Source organism: Pelobates fuscus, chromosome 8 (assembly GCF_036172605.1).
Source record: "Pelobates fuscus isolate aPelFus1 chromosome 8, aPelFus1.pri, whole genome shotgun sequence".
NCBI lineage: Eukaryota > Metazoa > Chordata > Amphibia > Anura > Pelobatidae > Pelobates > Pelobates fuscus.
Window position 1 is genome coordinate 135,205,109 of NC_086324.1, and position 22,038 is coordinate 135,227,146.

The 22,038-nt window shown below is 38.8% G+C and overlaps 1 protein-coding gene across 1 annotated transcript in view; it reads left to right on the forward strand.

The window, feature by feature from the left end:
* TMC5 (transmembrane channel like 5) overlaps positions 1–22,038 on the forward strand; it is a 99,896-nt gene that overhangs the window by 43,127 nt on the left and 34,731 nt on the right. The window contains exons 2-9 of the mRNA XM_063430329.1: positions 3,646–3,773; positions 5,051–5,262; positions 5,694–5,786; positions 11,369–11,482; positions 16,159–16,261; positions 16,492–16,576; positions 18,189–18,437; positions 20,114–20,265. Coding sequence (XP_063286399.1) covers positions 3,700–3,773; positions 5,051–5,262; positions 5,694–5,786; positions 11,369–11,482; positions 16,159–16,261; positions 16,492–16,576; positions 18,189–18,437; positions 20,114–20,265 — 1,082 coding nt within the window. The 5' untranslated portion in view covers positions 3,646–3,699. The remainder of the gene's footprint in view (positions 1–3,645; positions 3,774–5,050; positions 5,263–5,693; positions 5,787–11,368; positions 11,483–16,158; positions 16,262–16,491; positions 16,577–18,188; positions 18,438–20,113; positions 20,266–22,038) is intronic.

Here is a 22,038-nt window from a genome sequence, read left to right on the forward strand (position 1 = left end):
AGGTAAAAGTCTTTCTTTTGTAGTGTCACGCAAACCCTGGGTCTAGGTATTTTACTATTGGGTTCCCATAATCCGTATAATTTACTGTAGCGGCCCAGACTTATTTCCAGTGCCATGGTGATCTCCATTAATGTTATCTAATATAGTAGTTTTAAATAAATATTTAAATATATATAATGTATGACAAATGAAGAGTGGTTAACTCTGTTAATTAGCAATAAACAATGAGTCGCTAAGCTTGTATGATGTAAATAATGTGGGTCTTCTAGAAAAAAATATGAACTGTGACCTTGATGATGGGGGGGGGGGGGTGGGGGGTTCAGGGAAACGGCAGCATTGTGATAACTCCACTGGCCACTCCTCAGATGGCTACTAGAGGTGCTTTGTGTTTTCAGTGACACCACCCTCTGCATGGAGACACGGAACTTTCCTCACAGAGAGGCATTGATTAACTGCATTTCTATGAGGAGATGCTGATTGGCCAGGGCTGTGTTTGGCTTGTGCTGGCTCTGCCCCTGATCTGCCTCCTTCATAGTCTTTGCCAATCTAATGTTTTCTTATAGGAAAGCATAGTGATTGTCTGGCTGAAAATAACACTTCTGATGTCAGCCAAGCAGGTCAATCGGGGGCAGATCCAGCAGCAGCAGCAGACTGGAGTAAAGGGAAGATTGTACTATATTTAGGGAGGTGTGTGGGGGGGAGGGGGGTGGCAGCAAGGGGGCTACATAGTGTTTTTATCACTATAGGGTCAGGAATACAGGTTTGTGTTCCTGACCCTATAGTGTTCCTTTCAATCCCATTTTAAAGAAATACAGTGATGTGTCAAGTCTTGCATCCAGGGTAACATATTACTGACTTCAGTGAAAATCCAGGATTTGTGGTATATGTGGCATTGGTGATTTAGTCCAGTTTGTGCCTTCAATTGAATTGTATTAATATTTACAATTTTGTTACCGTTGAATACCCAGTTATAATCGGTGACATTATTACCATTTATATTTAAGTACTGACACAGTAGTTTTAAATAGAAGCCATTTGGATACAATGGCTGATTTCTTCATGGATGACTGCTGATTGCTTAGTTACAAAGACCGCGACCAGAGACCCTTCTATCTTTTTGACAAAATACATTTATAAATGTGTGGCAGCTAGTTAGGCAATAGAGTGAGTCAATTAGAAGAACTATGCTATTTTATTGGCACAAACTGGTCAATATACATAATTACTGCATTTTAAGCCGTTCAATTCATTGGCAGATGTTGAAATTACGAAATGATAGGGTCCTGCACTTGGTTTGTCAGTCTCTGCCTACTTAACCACATGTACTCTAGCTTGCCTATGGTGTGTGTATGTATGTATGTATGTGTGTGTGTGTATGTGTGTGTATGTATATGTGTGATGGGAATCCAGCATGGTCAAAATTTAGTAGGCCGAAATCTCCACATGGCATAGGCTAATTAGTATCTGGTTACAAACAGTTGGATGAGTCCTCAATGTACTGAGCATGTGCAGGAATGCAGGAACTGAAAGCAGAGTTTTTCAGCACATTTTTTTGTGCTGAAAAACCCCAACTCGGCTTATACTCGAGTCAATAGTCTGTATTATGGCAATTTACATTGCCATAATACAGACTGGAGGCTGTGGGGGCTGGCAGAGAGTTTACTTACCTGTCCTGCAGCTCCTGTCAGCTCCCTCCTCCTCCGCACCGTCCGTTCAGCACCTCGGTCAGCTCCCAGTGTAAGTCTCGCGAGAGCCGTGGCTCTCGCGAGACTTAGAGTGTGAGCTGACAGAAGAGCTGACCGGACCGGCGCGGAGGAGAAGGGAGCTGACAGGAGCTGCAGGACAGGTAAGTAAACTCTCTGCCAGCCCCCCTCTCCCCCCCCACTGAACTGCCAATGCTGGACCACCAGGGAAGGAGAGCCCCCCCTCCCTGCCATATATCAAGCAGGGAGGGGGGACGAAAAAAATATATATTAATAATAATAATTAAATTAAATAATAATAAAAAATAATAGTAATGAAATTAAATAAAAAATTATAATAAATAATAATAAAAAAAAATAATAATAAAAAACATACACATACACATACACATACACACACTGCACTCATACACACACACACTGCACTCATTCATACACACACTGCACTCATACATACACACACACACACTGCACTCATACACACACACTGCACTCATACACACATACACACACACACACACTGCACTCATACACACTGCACTCATACACACACACACACTGCACTCATACACACTGCACTCATACACAAACACACTGCTCTCATACACACACACACTGCACTCATACACACACACTGCATTCATACACTCACACTGCGTTCATTATACACACACTGTAAATAAATATTCAATTAATATATTTTTTTTAGGATCTAATTTCATTTAGAAATGTACCAGTAGCTGCTGCATTTCCCACCCTAGTCTTATACTCGAGTCAATAAGTTTTCCCAGTTTTTTGGGGTAAAATTAGGGGCCTCAGCTTATATTCGGGTCGGCTTATACTCGAGTATATACGGTATTTCCTTTGTCTTGGATGAGCCATGTGGTCTGACCAGATGTACAAGTCTATATTCTGCTCATTGATTGGTTAAAGGTATATGTGGGTGTAGCTATTAATGGGAGGAGTTATAGTGCTATATAAGGAATTTACACCATGTGTTGGTCTCTCAGATATTTTTGGAACAGGAGTTCATCTGAGGCCCGATCGGTATGTTAATAAAGACTTCTTACTTCCTGATGACCTGCATCCATTTCTCTGTGTTTGGCTTCTGCTAGTTTACTCGGTAACATATGTGTGTATGTATATATGTGTGTGTGTATGTGTGTGTGTGTGTGTGTGTATGTATATGTGTGTGTGTGTGTGTGTGTATGTATATGTGTGTGTGTGTGTTTGTATGTATATGTGTGTGTGTGTGTGTGTGTATGTATATGTGTGTGTATGTATGTGTGTGTGTGTGTATGTATATGTGTGTGTATGTATATGTGTGTGTGTGTGTGTGTGTATGTATATATATGTGTGTGTGTGTGTGTATGTGTGTGTGTATGTGTGTGTATGTATATGTGTGTGTATGTATGTGTGTGTGTGTATGTATGTGTGTGTGTGTATGTATATGTATGTATGTGTGTGTATGTATGTATGTGTGTGTGTGTGTGTGTATGTATATGTATGTATGTGTGTGTGTATGTGTATGTGTATATATATATTTTTTTTTGTTTTATATATATATATATATATATATATATATATATATATATTCCGAAAAATGAGAGCACTCACTGGATTTGAATAAATCTTATATTAAATAGTCAGCAAATAAATCAACGTTTCGACCGTCAAGCGGTCTTTATCTTTATCTTGATAAAGACCGCTTGACGGTCGAAACGTTGATTTGTTTGCTGACTATTTAATATAAGATTTATTCAAATCCAGTGAGTGCTCTCATTTTTCGGATTACATATGTGCACAGAGAAGCACCCTGGTCTAATTTCATTAATTAATATTTTTGGGGGGAAGAGTGCCAGAGATTTTTGATATTCATATATATATATATATATTTTTTTTTTTAACTTATTTAACTTTATTAACTTTTTTTTCTTTATAGCATGAAGAACCACTAAAGTCTCCCACACAAGACATTGAGATAGGATTCGTAACAATGTCTCTCAATTATAATGACGGGATTATTAATACGGGCTACCATGATTCTGACACCATGGAACTAGATAGAGGGTACGTCAACTACTATATTAATAAACTGTCATTCTACATGTTCTGTTTTATAGATCTATACATTGAGTAACTGAGTGTTCAATGCTGAATGGAAACACAGTACAATTGACAAGATCTTTCTGCTGAATTATCTGGATTTAAACAATTTAACAAAAAATAAATAAAACCAAGTTTTTGTTCAACTTTTCAACCAAGTCTCTTCTTTTAATAGTGAAAGTGGCATAATACGTCTTTATATAAAGTGTGTGTTTGAAGGGCTTTGTTATAGTTGCCAAGCATTAGAAAACTTAATTTATATTGTATTCTAGTGGCTATCCTTGGAATATACAGCCAGAACACATGTTCCTTTTTACAAACCTATGTGTTTGTGATTTTTAATTAATCCGCTATGTCCTAACTATCGAACAGAGTGCTGGCTGCGTTGACCACGGTGAGAAGTTATGCTCAGAGTTTCTGAAGTGCCACGCAGACTACACTTTATTTTATTTTAATTTTTTTGCCATTCTCCAGTGTTCTCCTCTGGCAAACCTATAAAGTGAATTCGGACTATTATACATTTATCAAAGAGGACACCAGAATCCAGCTATTGCCTCACTAGTAGGTGCAGAAAAATATTTGATTCTGAAACACGTTTTGACTTTCTCTTTCGTAACTTGGTTAAGAGGGCACGTGGTGGTAGGATGTAAAAAAATACTGACCTGGAAATATTGGAGGTGCTTAATGCAATCTTTTTTATTTATTTATTTAATATCTGCTGTAAGTGATTGCTAATACCAGCCAGTAGTTATTAGCTGCCAGATCAGTTCTATATGTAGCATGTATCGGGAGTTTGTGTCATTCCAATAGACCGAGGCATTTGAGGCGGAGATTTGACATTTTGTAGGAGAGCAGGTGGTAAAATTAAGCAACGAGCTTGCAAAGCAGCTGTTAATGGTGAATTCAGCTTCTAGTTCCCAGCCTCCAATGGTGAGACTTTGCATTTGCAAAACAGCCTCTCATTAATATTGGCTAGTAATAACTTTTTGATAAGTTACCGCAACAGGAAACCGAGGGCTAGTTTTCAGTATCTTCAGTGTTGATCGCTCCACCTACAGAGCGTGCAAGTGTAGACAGACAGAGCTAGAAGGAAACTTAAGATTGTGGGTTTTTTTTTTGTTTTTTTTCTATTGAAGTGGTGAAAAACCGGTTTTGTTCAGCATTGGAACATTGTTGAATTTTTAGCCATTTGCATTCTTGTGTGATTGTATGCCTTGCACGTTTTCTTTCATATTTTGTAGACAGTATGGGAGACCATCTTCGAGGCAGAAATCGACATTCAACCACAACCCCTATGGTCCCAATGATGATGATGTTGGCTATCAACAAGAACCAACAGAATGGAGAGGAGGGAGGGGATTTTTGTCTATGAACTCTGTGCAGCCAGAGTTTGATTATAACCGAGAAATTCCAAGATATTCCGATTCCAGGAATAATCCTTACGAAGGTCAAAGTGAGTATTGTCTCTCATTTCAGTGCACTCATTTCCTTTGTTAATATTATAAGGTTATTAGGACACATTTTAACCCCTTAAGGACCAAACTTCTGGTAAAAGAAAGGAAGTTAAATAAGAGAACTAGCTTATGATCTGCAATAGTTACTACTTAAGGGTAATTGGATATTTACAACATTATTCACTAAAGTGAGAATTAAGTAAATTCAAAGTAAATATCAAATGTAAGTTCATGTAGCCTGACCGGATAAATTTTCTAAGTCAATTGTGTTTCCCATTTGGCTCCTTTTGGCCTTCAATTTTAAATTCACTTAGAATTCACTTCGAATTTTCCCTTTAGTAAATAACCATGTTGGTGTACTGGATAATTGGTATTTTATTCTACCAGCACTACAGTACCTTAAATCAATTAACAATGTCTTTCTTTGCAGTTAATCCCGTCTTTCAACATGAACAAGAACCATCTTACTTTGGCCAAAGCTATGAAAGGCCACTGCACATGGACAATGACCCTTCAGAAGGAGGTATGATTGTGCTTCGTAGCATATCAGTGGTTCCCAAACTTCACCCCCTGCCCCTCCAACCAGTCCAAGATTTAGGGATTGCCCACAGTTGTGTCTAAGGTTGTGAGGACTGGTTTGGGAACCACTGGTATACCATGTAGGAATACTTCTGTAATTTTTTTTGTTTGTTTCTTGACTTTTCATCTTGATTCTGACCATTCTTTGGAATTCTATAGTGTAGGTGATGTAGGTATGAGTCATTTAGAATTTTTCTCGATTCTTTTGCGACCCCTTATAAGCAACCCCATAACTCCACTGTTGTGACATGGGTGTAACCCTGTGGTAGGAAACCTTCAGCACTCTAGATGTTGTGGACTACATTTCTCGTCATGCTTTGCCAGCATCATGGCTGTAAGAGCATTATGGGAGGTGTAGTCCAAAACATCTGGAGTGCCAAAGGTAGCCTACCCCTGGTTTGTTTGTTCGATTATCATTTATTTGGTGGGTTTTATTTATTTATTTATTTCTCATTGTTTTAAATGGCTGAAAAATATTTTCATGTCATGTAAATAATTGTAAAAACAGATTCCAAAAAAGCTCCAGTTTCGCAAGCGAAGGTATAGATACATATATGTATACCTCCCATTATGTTTCTAAAGTTAATATTTTGCAGAAAAAGGAGTGGGTGGTGATGGGAGGGACATATGTTGTATTTGTGGCCCTGAATACCTCAGTTTTCATTTGCAAAACACGGCATATAAATATTTTTTTAATATACTCCGGGTAATAAACCCTGAGTATACTGGGCAAAGGCAGGCTGCAAAGCTTCTGTTTGTTAATGCCCAGCACAAACGGCAATAAAAGAGTATGAAAGCACGAACGGGTATGAAAGCACGAAAAGGTGCTCAATGATAACTGCTGTCAGGAAACAAATAGGGGCTGGGGTAGAGTTTTACTGTTATATTAGTTGATTTCCTAATGGACAAGACCCATTATAAGTGTTGCTGGTAGGCTTTGTCCCCCTATTTATACTGTCCCATGTGATTTGACATGTTATTGGGCCGTGTAAAACATAACCTTTACACTGATACTCTGATTATACTAACTGTTATTCGCTAAAGTGAATTCCAAATTTTAGGCCAAAGTAGCAAATTCAAAGTATAGATACCTTTTGACAGTATTACTCACTAAATTGAGAATTCAAAGTGAATTTAAAATTTTAGGCCAAAATAGATTAGTTAGAAAAATTGTCTGAGTATAATTATTGGTTACTCTAAAGGAAATGTACATAAAATACTTCATTATGTATTGGGCTCTTTTGATTCAAAGTAATACATACAGTTGTAAGTATATTTATTGAAAGCAAGCTGACAAGATTGTGGACATTAGACTGATTCATTATGGGCAAGACCTTGGCACAAAATAAACGTTGGCTTATTCACCAACTCCAGATTTTAGCAAGTTAAACCTAAATGGCAAGACTGCTGCTAAAATAGTCAAGCTTTGATTGTAGCTCAGTTGAAGTTTGACACACAAATTATATTTTGCATACATTTTTTCCATTTGGATTTATTTCTCTAAAATTTGGAGTTTAGTGAACAGACCTCAAGTGTTTTGCGCACACACACACAAAACCATGTTTTGGGGCTTTCTGCGTTGTCACATCTTATGAATATCCAACTTCAATATTGTGAAAGGAACACTCCAAATAAAAATAATAGTTTAACCAGAACATGAGTGACTGGTCGCCAGCTTGGTACCCAGACCTGCCCTGCCACATTGTCCATCCCTTGTCCTCTGGTGCCGTGGACCACCACCTCAGGTATGGTTCTTGTCCTCTACTCACTGGACAGGCAGTTAACAACCCCTTTGCCTACTCCTTTTTCCAGGCAGTTAACAACCCCTTTGCCTATTCCTTCTCCCAGGCAGTTAACAACCCAATTGCCTACTCCTATTTAAGGCAGTTATTACTCCATTTGCCAAGACCTCTCCACACACATTCCAAAGACACTTTTGGCTTATGGGCCCACGTGATTACACTCTCTGCCAACAATTCACAAACTATGTAAAACTACGCACTATATAATGGAAACAGACGAGCAAAATAAAAAATGAAAAAGACCACTTTAACAAGTCTATGTTAAAGTCATTGTGGTACAGCCAAACTAAAATGTCAGAACTGTCAGAAAATCACCCTGCTGTATCTCTACGTTTGTAAGCCTTTTTGAGCAGTGTCCTCATCAACCTATTGTTCCCATAACCTTTTGTAATCGTCTCATTTTATTTCCACCGTTACAATATTGTAAAACGCTGCAAATTAAGTTGGCGTTATACAATTGCCAATCATCATAATAATAATAATAATAATATACATATATTTAACACCTCAGCATCGGCACTCTTATATACAGGATTACCAGAGTATGCATTCATACACCACAATCATGTATACACGATTTGGCGGCACTTAGTATTCAGAGGTAACACCTGATATTGCACAGAGAAATGATTGCACAAATATATTACAAAATCCAATTGATAGTAGAGTCCTGGGTGGTCTAGTATAAAAGGGGGTACTTGGGTGTTTCGTTTCAGTATTCACTTCCAATATTATACCTTGTTGCATACAATGTATCCTTTTTTCAATTACCCTGAAAGGTACAATGAAACCTATACAGTATATATTTGTTTAATCCGATATCCCAAACCATACCCCCTCATAAGAGTTCTTACAGGATAAAAATGTGGTTACTGTCTCCATTAAGCACAATATAAGCATAAACAGAAATCACAGCAGCATGCAGAGTTGCCGCTCCACCGGTATGTTCCATGCCACCAGCCTGTGTGTGTGTGTGTGTGTGTTTTTTTTTTTTTTTTCGGGAAGACGCTAAAATTGCTCGCCGCTGTGTTACAATAGTTCACAAGCTGCTTTTACATCAACATGTTTCTCACGTTATCCTCAGGCTTTTTCAAGATTGCAAGATAGCTACTATTTCAGGGGATTATTCACGAAGCGCTCCCATATTATTTTTATGTATTTGAATTGTTGAGAATTAGATATTCTAAAGCAGGGGTCCCCAACCCAGTCCTCATGGACCACTAACAGTCCAGGTTTTGTCAGTATCTCCATTGGAATAAAAAAGGGAAATACATAAATCCTGGACTGTTGGTGGTCCACGAGGACTGGGTTGGGGACCACTGCTCTATAGTATAGCAACTGCACAAAACAAGAATATTCCCTAAGCATTGTTGGTATTTTATATTACTTAGTATTTTCTGCGCCCTCTTTTCTGTGTTTTTATTTGTCTTATACACTATTTACATTATTGGAAATGAAATTAATTTATTGCAAAGGCATTTCGTTGGCAAATTATGCCACTGCACATTTGCACTAACAAACCTTCTCACTGTGAGCTCTCTCCTTCGCGCAGTCCGTGACAGTCACCCTGTCACATTCAGCCCCAAGCGCACAGTCACCCTGTCACATTCAGCCCCAAGCGCACACAGTCATCCTGTCACATTCAGCCCCAAGCGCACACAGTCATCCTGTCACATTCAGCCCCAAGTGCACAGTCATCCTGTCACATCAACCTCGCCCCACACACAGGCATCGCAGTGGATGTATGTATATACACAAACACAACTGAGAACTGAGTGCTTATTGGACAATATAGGGGGAAAAAATCTGTTGCATATTGATAAATGTTATTTATTTACAACTCTATTTTCCTATCTGTAACCTCATTAATTGGTAAATGGGTTTTAAAATGGTATATCCTCCCTCCACATGCTGCTATTGAAAAAGTTAAAAATGAACCAAAATCCTCTTTATTACAGCTCTTGGGGAGTCTCCTTGGTTCAGCTTATAGCTTCCTCCTGTTAAGACATAATGACCTGTGTCTAATCAGATATTCCTTATAGAGAAGCATTGGGACACTCCCACAATGCTTCCAACAACGATTCTCATAGAGAAGCCCCAAATCAATGCTTCTCTATGATGAGTATTCAGTCATACCTCCCACGTGTCTTGTATTTGGTGCAGGTGGTACTGGAGGGAATCTCACAGGATGCTTTTATAAGAATACACATACACTATGCTAATCTCTCGCTTTTATCTCTCAATCAAATCCATGTTTCCCAGCATTGGCGTCCTGTGAAGTGGGATGTCCGTTGTTGGGGTAAATGGAGGTGGGCTAGTGAGACGAATCATGTCACTGGCACTCTCTAAATAGGAGGAACCATCAGGGAAAAAGGATCAGGACTGCCTGAAGAATTGTCAGCCTGGCATGAATGTATGCCAGGCTGCCTGCCAACTACTCATTCCAGCCAAGCAAAGGCAGGCAGCGCTGTTTCAGCGCCTGAGCTTGTGAGCTTGGCACAAACACTTCTAAAGATATGCTTGCTCTGGTCTTTATGGGGACAGTTCCCTGGTGTCCCCTAGTACTCCCTTGTTCACTTCTCTTCTTACTGGCAGAAACCTTACTGCAGTCTAAGACAGAGAAAATGTAGACTTAGTGAATGTGGAACTCAGAGTAAATCTGCCCTGGCGCCTCTGTGTCTGGGAGACAATTGAGCTAGCCCTCACTTGAGTGGATTCTCTACCGAATACAGAGAACACAACATAAAATACCCCCAAAACACGCGGGAACCCCAACATATCATATATCCACGGATAGCTCTTAACCCGAGCGTCCAAGTTTGCAAAATAGTGCCCGGATCCATGGAGAATAGACAAATCGCCACCGAGGTAAAGATTTGATCGGCCGCTAACAAAGTTCATGCCGAAAGTAGTTCCCAAGCATATATCGCTTCTGCTGGTCAAATAATGGGAGTTCCTGCAGACAAACAAAGGGTGCCTCTCCCTAGCTCTCAGTGAGTGAGTGTTCTTTTCTGTCCATAGTACCTCCCCTTAGTGCTTACCTGGCAGGATGGGAAGTGAGGTAAAGCCGAGCTACGTGTTGACCGGGAAAAGTGAGGTGGTGCGACCGAGCCGGAGTTCCATGAGGTTATTACTAGGTCCCGCTAGGGACCTCACAGCTCTCTGGAACCAAATGTCTGCCAGGGAAGGAGCGCTCTTGGATGTTTAGCATGGAAGGGGGAAGGCACAGAGCCAGGGGTAGTGAAATCGCTCTTTGATGAAAAGATGATGGGAAAATTAACACACAGTTTGTCACAGCACATACATTGGCCTAAGTCTAAAATGTTCTTTGTCATATATAATCTCAGTCAGCTGTCGTTCTTAATCATCTGTAAGTACTACAGCCAAGACCATTAAACTCTCTGAAGAAACTGGGGTTCCCTAGGATTTAAAATTGACAGATACATTTGTCCAACTACTGATATTGTGCTAGAATCCGAGACACTGACTACATGAGGTTTGAGTAGGCTGTCAAGGCTTTTCCATGATTAACCATGGCATGTGTACATGTAAATTGCATGTGGCCTCTCTTACATGTAATTGATAAACTACAAAAATTTAATTTTGTGGTAGCTTTGACACTAGAGGGATTTTTGTGGGGAATCTGTGGTGTCCTATAATTTTGGTACCCATTATGAATTAATTTGCAATTACTGTATTACATTAGGATATTTGCATTTTTCAGATACTAATGTGCGACGACGTTCTAAGAAGCAATCCTTCCTTCCCATGCAAACCTTAAATACGGCCACTCCTGATTCTTCCCCGGAACAACATGCAGGGCACAATTACACTCAAGGTAATAATAACCTGTTTAAGAAGTCAAGTTTATTGTTGCTCTATGCAGTTGGTATTGCCATTCATTCCCTAATACTAAATACATAAATATTGCAAAGGATAAGTTACCTTAAAAAAAAAAAAAAATATATATATATATATATATATCTTTCAATCAAGTTTTGAAAAGAAATAGATTTTCTGTTAAGAAAAAAATCCCTTTTTTTTTTACACATGTATTTCATTTTTTACCTTTTTAGTAAATATACTTGATGAAAGGATTATTCGATTTTATATTTTTTTAAATTTAATGTATGATCCCAGCAGTCATCCGTATGCTTTTCCTGAATAACGAGAAGGTATATAAAGAAGCCAATTAATTTCTGGCAATGATTTAGGAGTACTATTTTAGTACAATGGAATCCTAAATGTACAATAAAAAAGGTATATTAGTGAGTCTTCAATCATGTAAATGCTTATACAATTATCTAAATGCTTATATAGTGGAACAGATTATTTAAGGTGAGGGGGTAAAGATCTTGTGGTAGGGGTTGGAGACTGATACTAGAATTAAGATAGGTATTGGATCAGCGCTGAGTGATCTAATAGGACTGTGAACAAATCGAAAGCTGCAACCTATGGGTATGAGGTTCCCTCTAATAACCTCAAAGGAAAAATGGCAAAAACACAATAATAGGTCGCGCTAAATACAAATAGATGTGTAATAACAATGTAAAATAAATAAATAAAAAGATAAAATAGAACAAGATCAGAAAGACAAAAAAAATAGGAATAAAATTATTAATATTAATATAAATCCACTTGCACACACTCTGACAGTAAGGAATGGAACAGTTATAATGAATAGTCCCAATACTTAATAGTCTGCTTGTATATTCCAATAAATAAGTGGAAGGCTTGATATGTAGGAATTTCCAATGAAGAGAATGGATCTTCTAATTCATGGGGTGTCTTGACTCCGTGGTATACATGGAAAGACAAAGCAAAGAAACTCCAATAGTGCAAACTGAGGACCAATAAGAGCAGGGTGAATATAGGGGAGGTATATTACTCACCTATTATTGAGCATAAACTAGCTCAAGTATAATAAGCATTCAGTGGCGTCTGCCCCCCACTGACGGGATAAGGTGAAGATAATTCCTCGGTATAAAAAAAGGGGAAGAAAAACAACCAAATATAGTGCTCACTGTAGATATGATAAAAATAAGTATAAACAGTAGAAATGCAGGTACTCACATTTGTGTTTTTGATACTAGAATTAATCTAGCATTTATATAATTATGGCCTTTTGGGGAAAATCAATATAAATTTCAGGGGATTTTGCGTTCCTTTCTATTGATATCAATTGGCATAAGAAAAAGAGAAATTTTGAACTTTGTGGACTGAGGACTGTTCAACACAAAGCCTAACGACCCTATACCAGAGTTATTTACTAAAGTGAGAATTGTTGGGAATTCTAAGTGAAGGTCAAAATAGTCGAATTGGAAACATTTTCTGAAGTCTGTTTTGTTCATCTATTTTGGTCCTAATTTTCCAATTCGCTTTGAATTCACTATGCATTCTGTGCATTCACCATCTGTGAATAATCCTGTATATGTTTAAGGAAGTACGGAAGAGTTTATTTGGGTAGTGCTATATATACGGTTAAACGAAAGGTTAACAATTCCAGGAAACGAAAACTTGCTCAGTGTTAATTTTATGCCAGAAGTCTGTGGATGCATTGTTCTTGAAAAGATAAAAAAACATTTAAATCTATTCATTGTGTGCTTATTAAGGAACCTGGTTTAGTATGGCTTTATGCCATGGCATCATTATCAGAATGTGCGTAGCTTGGCTTGCTTCAACTTAGCCAACCAACCTAAGCAAACAGTACTATAAAAAGATTATGTCCTACATTAGAAAACGGGTACGTTGTACAAACAAAGATCTCACCACGCTCTACGAGGAAGTTAAATAGGTTTAAATGACTTCAATGAGTAACACAAGCCAAGGCTTGTAAACATTTGATTGAAAAAAAAAGGGGGCAATAATTATTGAGGTTTGCTGCTCAAAGTGTATAATATTGTTTGTTATTGAGCCTTTAGACTTTACATTTCATAATAAATATACTGGAATAGCTGGCATCCTCAAGTTCACGAAGGCTGTCAAATAAGAAAAACAATTATTTAACAGACTATTCCATGATGCAGGGATTAAGGATTAAAAATTGTACCCTTCTTGTTTAAAACCAGACCGGGGGGGGGGAAACCTGGTCAGTTTTTCTATTTTTGGAAATCAACAGGAGCTGTTCTGTGTACATTCAGCTAGGGGCTCTGGGTCTTGCAAGCTAGAAGGGGACTCCATGAGGCTTAGAATATTAAATATAAAATGCATTGCCATACTAAAAGAACTCATATACACTTTAATAATACAAAATAATCTGTCCAACTCTTGAGTTATGACCGATCCAGAGCAGGGGGGTGGATTAGCCAAGCATGGATTTCAATGAACACTTTTTAGTAAATCCATAAATAGTAGATATTCCGTCTTGGGCTCCAAAACCATATGGAAGATAATATGTAAATTGTTTTTGTATTTTTTTTTTTTACAGTACAGAATAAAAAAATTGGTCTCTATATTATTACAATTTAAAACTACATGCGACCAAAAAAATGGATATTAAAGCAGATGGCATATTTGATATTGACATCATACAGTTTTTTTTAAATGTGTGCCACAATTTCGTCAAGGTTATTTTTATTTATTTTTGGGCCGGTCTGATACTATTGGGTTTTCTAATTAAAGAGTAAACTGAAAATTAGCTGTCATTCATACACGTACAATTAATACAGAATTGGATAAATGATCCAGTTCAGTTATTTTGCCAACTTAACCATTTATACTACATTTAGCAAATCCTTTCCTGAATGGTGTTCAACTTAATTTATTTCACTGATTAGTAAATACAACTCTAGATCTCTCATCATGTTTGCCACGATTATAGAGACTTGTATGAGATGGCATACTAATATTTGCAGGTATTCTCAAGTAGGGCAAAACATCATATCACATATATATTTTCCCGAACGACCATCTCTCGACTTACCTTTGATACTGTAATAGTGCACATAGATATGTTATGTTATATGATCTTCATTTTCCATTTATATATTGGTTGATGCTGGATGTATAGGCATTTAAACTCAAAGCTTGTACACTCAAGCACACATTATATCCCCACTGTATACACTGTTCAAAGTTCTTCTGCACAATACGGTCCGTTTGTCTACTTTACCTACTTACTATATGTAGAAGCACTGCTAATTCAATATTCTGTTCTAGACATATACTATGATATTTGGGAAATGAGCATGGCTCGATAAAGACAGGCAGGCCCGGACTGGGGATACAAAGAAGCCCTGGAAAAAAATCAATGCCAGCCCCATAAGTCACTGCGCCATATATTGTCACATGTAATACGTATGGCTATGTGTTGCCACCCAAGATGATTGAGTTTTTATATATATATATATATATATATATGTATATCTCATCTGGGGTGGCAAGACATGCATGCATACATATATGCCTTACATATTATTGGTATGTATATATATATCGAATATGGTGGGTAGGAGGGCTGTGAGTGGGTAGGGGGGTTGTAAGGTGGATGGGGGGGACTGTGAGGTAGGTAGGGGGACTGTGAGGTGGAGAGGGGTGCTGTTATTAGCCTAGACCTTGAAAAGGCACTTAAAATGGTTACCTTGCCCTACTTGATATGAGTGCTCTAACTCCATTAGAGGGGTAGGGGGACTGTGAGGTGGGTAGGGGGACTGTGTAGTGGGTAGGGGGACTGTGTAGGGGGACTGTGAGGTGGAGAGGGGTGATGTGTGTGTGTGTGGTGGGGGATGTCTGAATGGTGGGTAGGGGGCTGTAAAAAGGTAAATACCTTTTAGTTCCCTCTTGGTCCGGTGGGCAACTTTCCAGCACCGTGCGTGGAGGCGGAGCTTCCATTTTGGGGCGGGGCATGCAGCCGAAATGATTTTAGACTGTGCAGAGAGACTGACAGGCAGCTACACCAGCTCCCAGCTCCTCCCTCCTTCTCCCCTCGGACTGACAGGCTGGCATAGTCCGAGGGGGGGGGGATTTATCATAATAATCATTAGGGGCTGTCAGCTCAGCCCCAGCTTAATGCGGCCCACCGGGAAATTTCCCAGTATCCCGGTGGGCCAGTCCGGCCCTGCTGCCAGGGCTTGGACATTCTACTAGAATCATGCTCTGACCTTGTTTACTACAATGAAATATTTATTTGGGGGTTTGGAAAATGGGGAGCCCTTATACTCAGTGTATCGACCAGTGATGCTAGTTGCCAGACACATTATAGTTCCAGCAATGGTTAGATATTGCAAAAGGACTTCATGCTTATGAAGGCCACTTCTGTATTTACGTATTGTTAAATTATGTGAGTACAGTAGTCTTTGTTAATGCCAACGATCTCAACTGACCATAAACGGACCACAAAAACATTTTTATGTATTCCTTTAAAGTACAGTTTCTAAATAAATAAAAAAAAGAGCATGTTAACCCTTTCAGTGTCTGATAAACGGGATGCAGAGCATCCTTCTGTTGTAGAAAGAGAGAACTTAATAAAATAAGATATACTGATTGATTCTAAACCTGTTGTTCTTTTAAACGCAGAAAATGAAAACCTTGTTGGAAAACTTACAGAAATGTCTAATGATGACATTGACAAAGAAATCCGTAAAATTCAAAGATCTCTAAATGACAAGCGAGTCCTCAGGTACAGTGACCATTTTTAATTCTAGGGAACGTGTGCATGAATGTGAATCCATTGCGAGTAATAGTAAATACTGTTACTTGCAATGGATGGCCAAAGTTGGGCTCCGAGACTTGCCTAAGCTGACTTACAATAAGATGTCTCGGACTTTTATTAAAGCCGAATCTTGGACAGTCATGGCACTGTATAAAAGTGCATTAATTTGTTAATGAAACCTCTTTTCTTTGCATTAGGAATCAAGTAATTAAGATAAAACAGAGATCTGCAAAAGGGTCATCTGGGGACTGCTGCTCTGGGTGTATTTATAGTGTCAAAAAGGTGAGAAACATTTAATTCAGAAATGCGAAGAATAAGATAATGTGGCAAAAATATATTCTAGTTTATGCATTATATGATTTTATAATTTTTGCATTTTGGCGATTTACTAGGGTTGCACGCAATATATATTGTGTTCCCTGATCCACTTATTTATACATATGTACAGTGCCCACAGTGGGAGAACCAGGATTGGCTGAAAAATCTCAGCCACTTTCTGGTCTGTGTAGAAATTTCAGATTTGCAGCAAGTAAGGTAAATTCTGAAGTCTCTTTTCAGTCTTTATTTATATATTTGTATTTTGCATGCATTGCCTCTTTAAAGGGACTCTATATTCACCCAGACCACTTCAGCTCAATGAAGTGGTCTGGGTGCCATGCCCCTCAGGTTTTAACCCTTCAGATGCAAACATAGCAGTTTCAGAGAAACTGCTATGTTTACATTTGGGGTTAATCCAGCCTCTAGTGGCTGTTTTCCGGACAGCCACTAGAGGCACATCTGCAACACTGGAGGCACATTTTTGCCTCCATCTAGCAGAGTGTCCTTGGAAAGCATTGAGAAATGCTTTCCTATGGACACTTTGAATGCGCGCGCGGCACTTGCCGCGCATGGGCATTCGGCTTCACTGATATCGGACGGGGGATCTGACGTCGGCGGGGGAGAAGAGGTCACCAGCGCCAAGGGAGCCCGGCGCCGGATTAAGGTAAGCTGCGGAAGGGGCCTTAACCCCTTCAGATCCACGCGAGGGGGACCCTGAGGGTGGGGGCACCCTCAGGGCACTATAGTGTCAGGAAAACCACTATGTTTTCCTGACACTATAGTGATCCTTTAAGGCATTAAAAAGTGGATCAACACCAGACTGCATTGTTCATTTAATAAACAGAGTAGTCTTCATGTGAGCTAGTTACCTTAAAGGAACCCTCCAAACATTATACCTTTAGCACCAGATTTAGCCTCTATGGAGACCGGAATCTCCTGCTAAGAGCTTCCATTAGTTTCCCGGAGCTAAACACTGCCATGCACGGTCCGTTTATTGGCTGAGAGTATCAGCTGACTGACCACTTGTGGATAGGGTGGGGGCTGTGGTTGGTGCCTGACAGACCTTAAGTAAGAAGTCAAACTGTAGGCAAACCATTTCACTTCTCGCGATGGGGGAGGGGAGTCCTGGCACCATAACCACTACCACACTGCCCCTGTCTCCTGAATCCCAGTTGGACATCATTATGGTGGTATTTAAAGACCAGGTGTAGGTGGTTTAATTAATATTCCATGCTGGTTGATGGGGAAAACTCGTAAGGTTTGTTTAGAAATAAAACGGTTTAATCAGCTCAACGCTTATATTTTCTACAAAATGAAATGAAGAATGGAAAGAACAGAGATTTTTATTTTCTTGTTGACTTTAAATTTTACTTTTTGAACCAGCTGGTGATCGAACAATACTAAATTCCAATAGACCTGTCATGAAATTAACTGAATTCTCATTTCTAAATAATTGGCATAGTAGAAGTAGCTCATCTCTTATTAAACAGCATAATCTGATATTTTCTGAAAATATTATGTTCTAAACTGTGTATTCCTAATTTATTTTAATACTTTTTTTTCTCATATCGGGCAGACATTCCGAAAAGCGAAGCGTTTTGCCTCAGACGTTTCCACAGCATTTAAACTCTGGCATAGCACTCTGAAAGTCATAGAAGGGAAATTTGGAACCAGTATCCTATCCTATTTCATTTTCCTGAGATGGCTTCTGGCTTTCAACATCTTTTCATTCATTATCAACTTCAGTTTTATAACAATTCCACAGTTTTTTGATATGAGCCAAAACAATTTATCATTTTCTGGCCTGGAGCTACTTACTGGAGCTGTAAGTATAACGTTTTGAAACCATCTGTTCTGTAGCCCATGGATCAGCGCAGCTAATAGGCCTTGACAGAGCCAGGAGGTAGGCATAGCAGCCACAGGAAGTTAGTGACAGCTAGCATGCTGGGTAGGGCGGAGCCATAAGGAGTATTTACACCAGCCATTATAGGAAGTGGCCATTTTAACTGAACCTAAGCTTACCTGTCAGTTGTCCCTCCCACCCTCCCTGTATTTGGTTGGGTTAGTTGATTTCCTGTTTTTTCACAGCGGCGGGGAATGGCCTGGTTAAATCGGAGGGTAGATGGAGGAGAAAGTGGGCATCCTGAGGTTTAGTGTGGATTGGGCAGTGTTGCATGTGGTTGGTAGATTTGAGCCCGTCGGTGGCTCCGAACCTGGGGGTGTGGTGGTGTCTTGGTACACCCCTACAATCGATATGGTGGGTAGCGGTGTCTCGGTACACCCCTACAATCGATATGGTGGGTAGCGGTGTCTCGGTACACCCCTACAATTGAACCTGGTGGAAATGTGGTCATATTGGGCAGCCAGTTTCTGTATTAACATGTTATTTAGATTATCTATTCTTATTATTGTGGGGTCATTGCTAGGGGTATGTTATGTATATGGGGGGATGTTAACTTTAATAAGATTTGTTGGCAATGACCCCATTTGTTATTCCTTAATTATTTTATTAATAATTTAATAAAGCTGTGGACTAATTATTTCCAACAGTATAACCTGTGTCCGTGTTTTAATGGAGGTTTGGGTAAGGTTAGCGCATATGCCGGCAAATCCGACTGTGCGCCTGTCATGTAAATTGCTCCTTTTAACTCCCACGTCTTTACTTTTTTACTTCACAAATAGATTTAGCTTCTAAGAGTCCATTTGAAAATGTACGGTATATCTGTTAATTTATGTTGTGAGAAACAAGATGGCGAGTTCCTTAAAGTTAAAAGACAACTAAAGTCACCCAGACCACTTCATGTTAATGAAGTGGCCTTGGTGCAATGGTCCTGTCACTGTAACCCTGCAATGTAAAACTTTGCAGTTTTGTAGAAACCCCTCTTTCTATAGTGTGTTTTGTTTAGTTTTGTGTGGGTTTTTTTTGCTTTTTTTTCATATAAATTCTGTAACAATCCACCCTGTTTTAAATGGGTCATAAACGTTCATACATTGCAACATCATCTAATCTTGTGGCCATTCCTAAACAAAAAAATAGGGTATGCATTCATATTACACACTACACTGTATTGATGGAATACCCCAAGCCGGAAGCTCTGTCTGAGCCAAGCATGGTACTGCATGGTCTCTTAGCTGAGAGCAATCAGATCTTTTGGCTCTCTGAAGCTTGTAGTGGAGATGGGAAATGGTGTCTGGCTGACCACAGGTAATCCGTCAAATCGTTCTAACATGGTTTGACCACTTACAATCTGAGGTGCCAGAAGTGTTCATTTAATCTGCATGGAGTAATGGTTCTGCAAGACAAAACTACAGCTCCTTTAATTCTCTGCAGGCAGACTACTTATTGTTGGAATAAATTTTAATGATTTACAGTGACTTTTTTTCAATCTAAGTCTTTCGGTGCCGTGAAGGGCACAATCAAACGTTAGTCTTTATGCCTTTGTTTATATGTATGTTTTTTGTGTAAAAAGAATAATGATCTTGATTACGTTACTTTATCAGGGCTATTTTGAAGAAACCATTTTGTACTATGGATTTTACACAAATTCTACAATCCAAAAAGAAGCCAATCTTGCTCCTTATAATATGCAGCTGGCATATATATTCACCATTGGACTGTATCTGGCAACCTGCTTTCTAATCTTGCTCTACAGGTAATGGCACCCTAGAATCTGATTTTGACCGATCGGTCGAAACAGGCTTCTTATATGCAATACGTGGGTAAATGATGAACATTGATCTGTACATTTTATTGACAGGAAATTCCTCAGGAATTCAACTGTAGTTGGTATTTACTCAGCTCTGGTTAGTTATTGCAGAAAGAAAGGTTATATTATAAGGTGCATAGTCTCAGGTGTCCTATTTGTACAAGAACCTCATTAATGGAATCCTGTTCACTCCCAGTTGTTGTAAATACTTTTCATATAAACGTAGGTGTTCATTTACCAAAGCAGTTATTCACTAATCTGTGGAGGTCAAATAAAAAATAGAGAGTCAGCGCTAAGTAATGGGTAAGGCAGCAACCACAAAGGCAATCCATCAAAGTTCCCTTAAAAACAACAGAAGAGAAAATACAGAAAAGAGGCTGCGCCACACAAAATAAATATAATAGGATCGCAATATTGTATCCCACAAAAGTCTTAACTTGACAGTTCTTTCTTTAGATCAAATGGTCTGTAACGTGCTTGGTCAGGGATAGTGTTCACGTAGATCTTCCCCGAAATGATCCAATAATATAAAAAGATAGAACAAAACAGAGCAATATATCCAATAAGATAAAAGATAAAAAGAAGACGGTAATGCACTCACATGTGGAAGAGCTATAGCTAGCTCTAGTATGGACAGCGTACAACGGTACAATCTCGCTTATGGGATATGGTGCAGGTGTCTTGCTTCAAAGGTATATTCAACACTCAAAAAGAATAAAATAGAGACAACCGATGGTGCTCTCTGGATAAAACAATGGTGTTAAAATATATATAAAATGGTACTCACAATGATGGGGCAGACAAAGTGCCCACTGGTATTAGCGTTGGTGGTTTGATCCCCACCTAGGATTTCTTGGAGTTCTCAACGATAAAATATGTTCTAATTCCATATTGAGAAAGCCTTTTAGGTGAAACGCGTTTGTGGATTTTATATTGTGTATTTTATTCATTAAAAGCTCTGTTGGTTATTTTTATTTGTGCCAGTCATCTTTTATACACTCTACAGTTATTCTTTTGATTTTTACCTGGCATTTTTATCGTTGAGAACTCCATGTCATTTCACAGAGTAAAACTGTTAGACACTAAGAAGCACCTCTAGTCCCTGTCTAGAAGAGCACCCACACTTCTACCGTGAGAGAATACTTTGGTAGACAGAGGTGGGCTTAATCGCAGTTTTTCTGAAATTGCAGGGTTGAGATGACAGGGGCTCTTCACCCAGATTGCTTCAATGAGATGAAGTGGTTTGGATGCTTATAGTGTCTCTTTAAGGTTCATATAAAGCTTCAATGGAAAATAACTGAGGTCAAATTTTAGATGTATTGAAATAATTCTTAGGAATTGATCATGGCTGAAAAGTACTGCAATTAAGAGAACCTGCCTTTTATCTTATGATTCATTGTCTGTCTGTCAGTCTGTCTGTGTCTAAGCATCTATACTGCATATATAACACTACGGTGATATTAAATCACAAATTTTTCAGTTCTGTCATTATATCACATTATTTGACAATTATATGTCGAGCAATTCTGGGGTACAGCTGTAAAAAAATGGAACAATCTGTGGAGACCACTATACTGTTTCTGTTGATTGCTGTATTTTAGAATTTTGAACCATTGAATTTCTCATTTACATATAACTCGCATTGTGTAATTCTGGGAGAAAATACAATAATTATTTAATGTAATAAGTTGTGCATTGAATAATACATAAAAACATGTC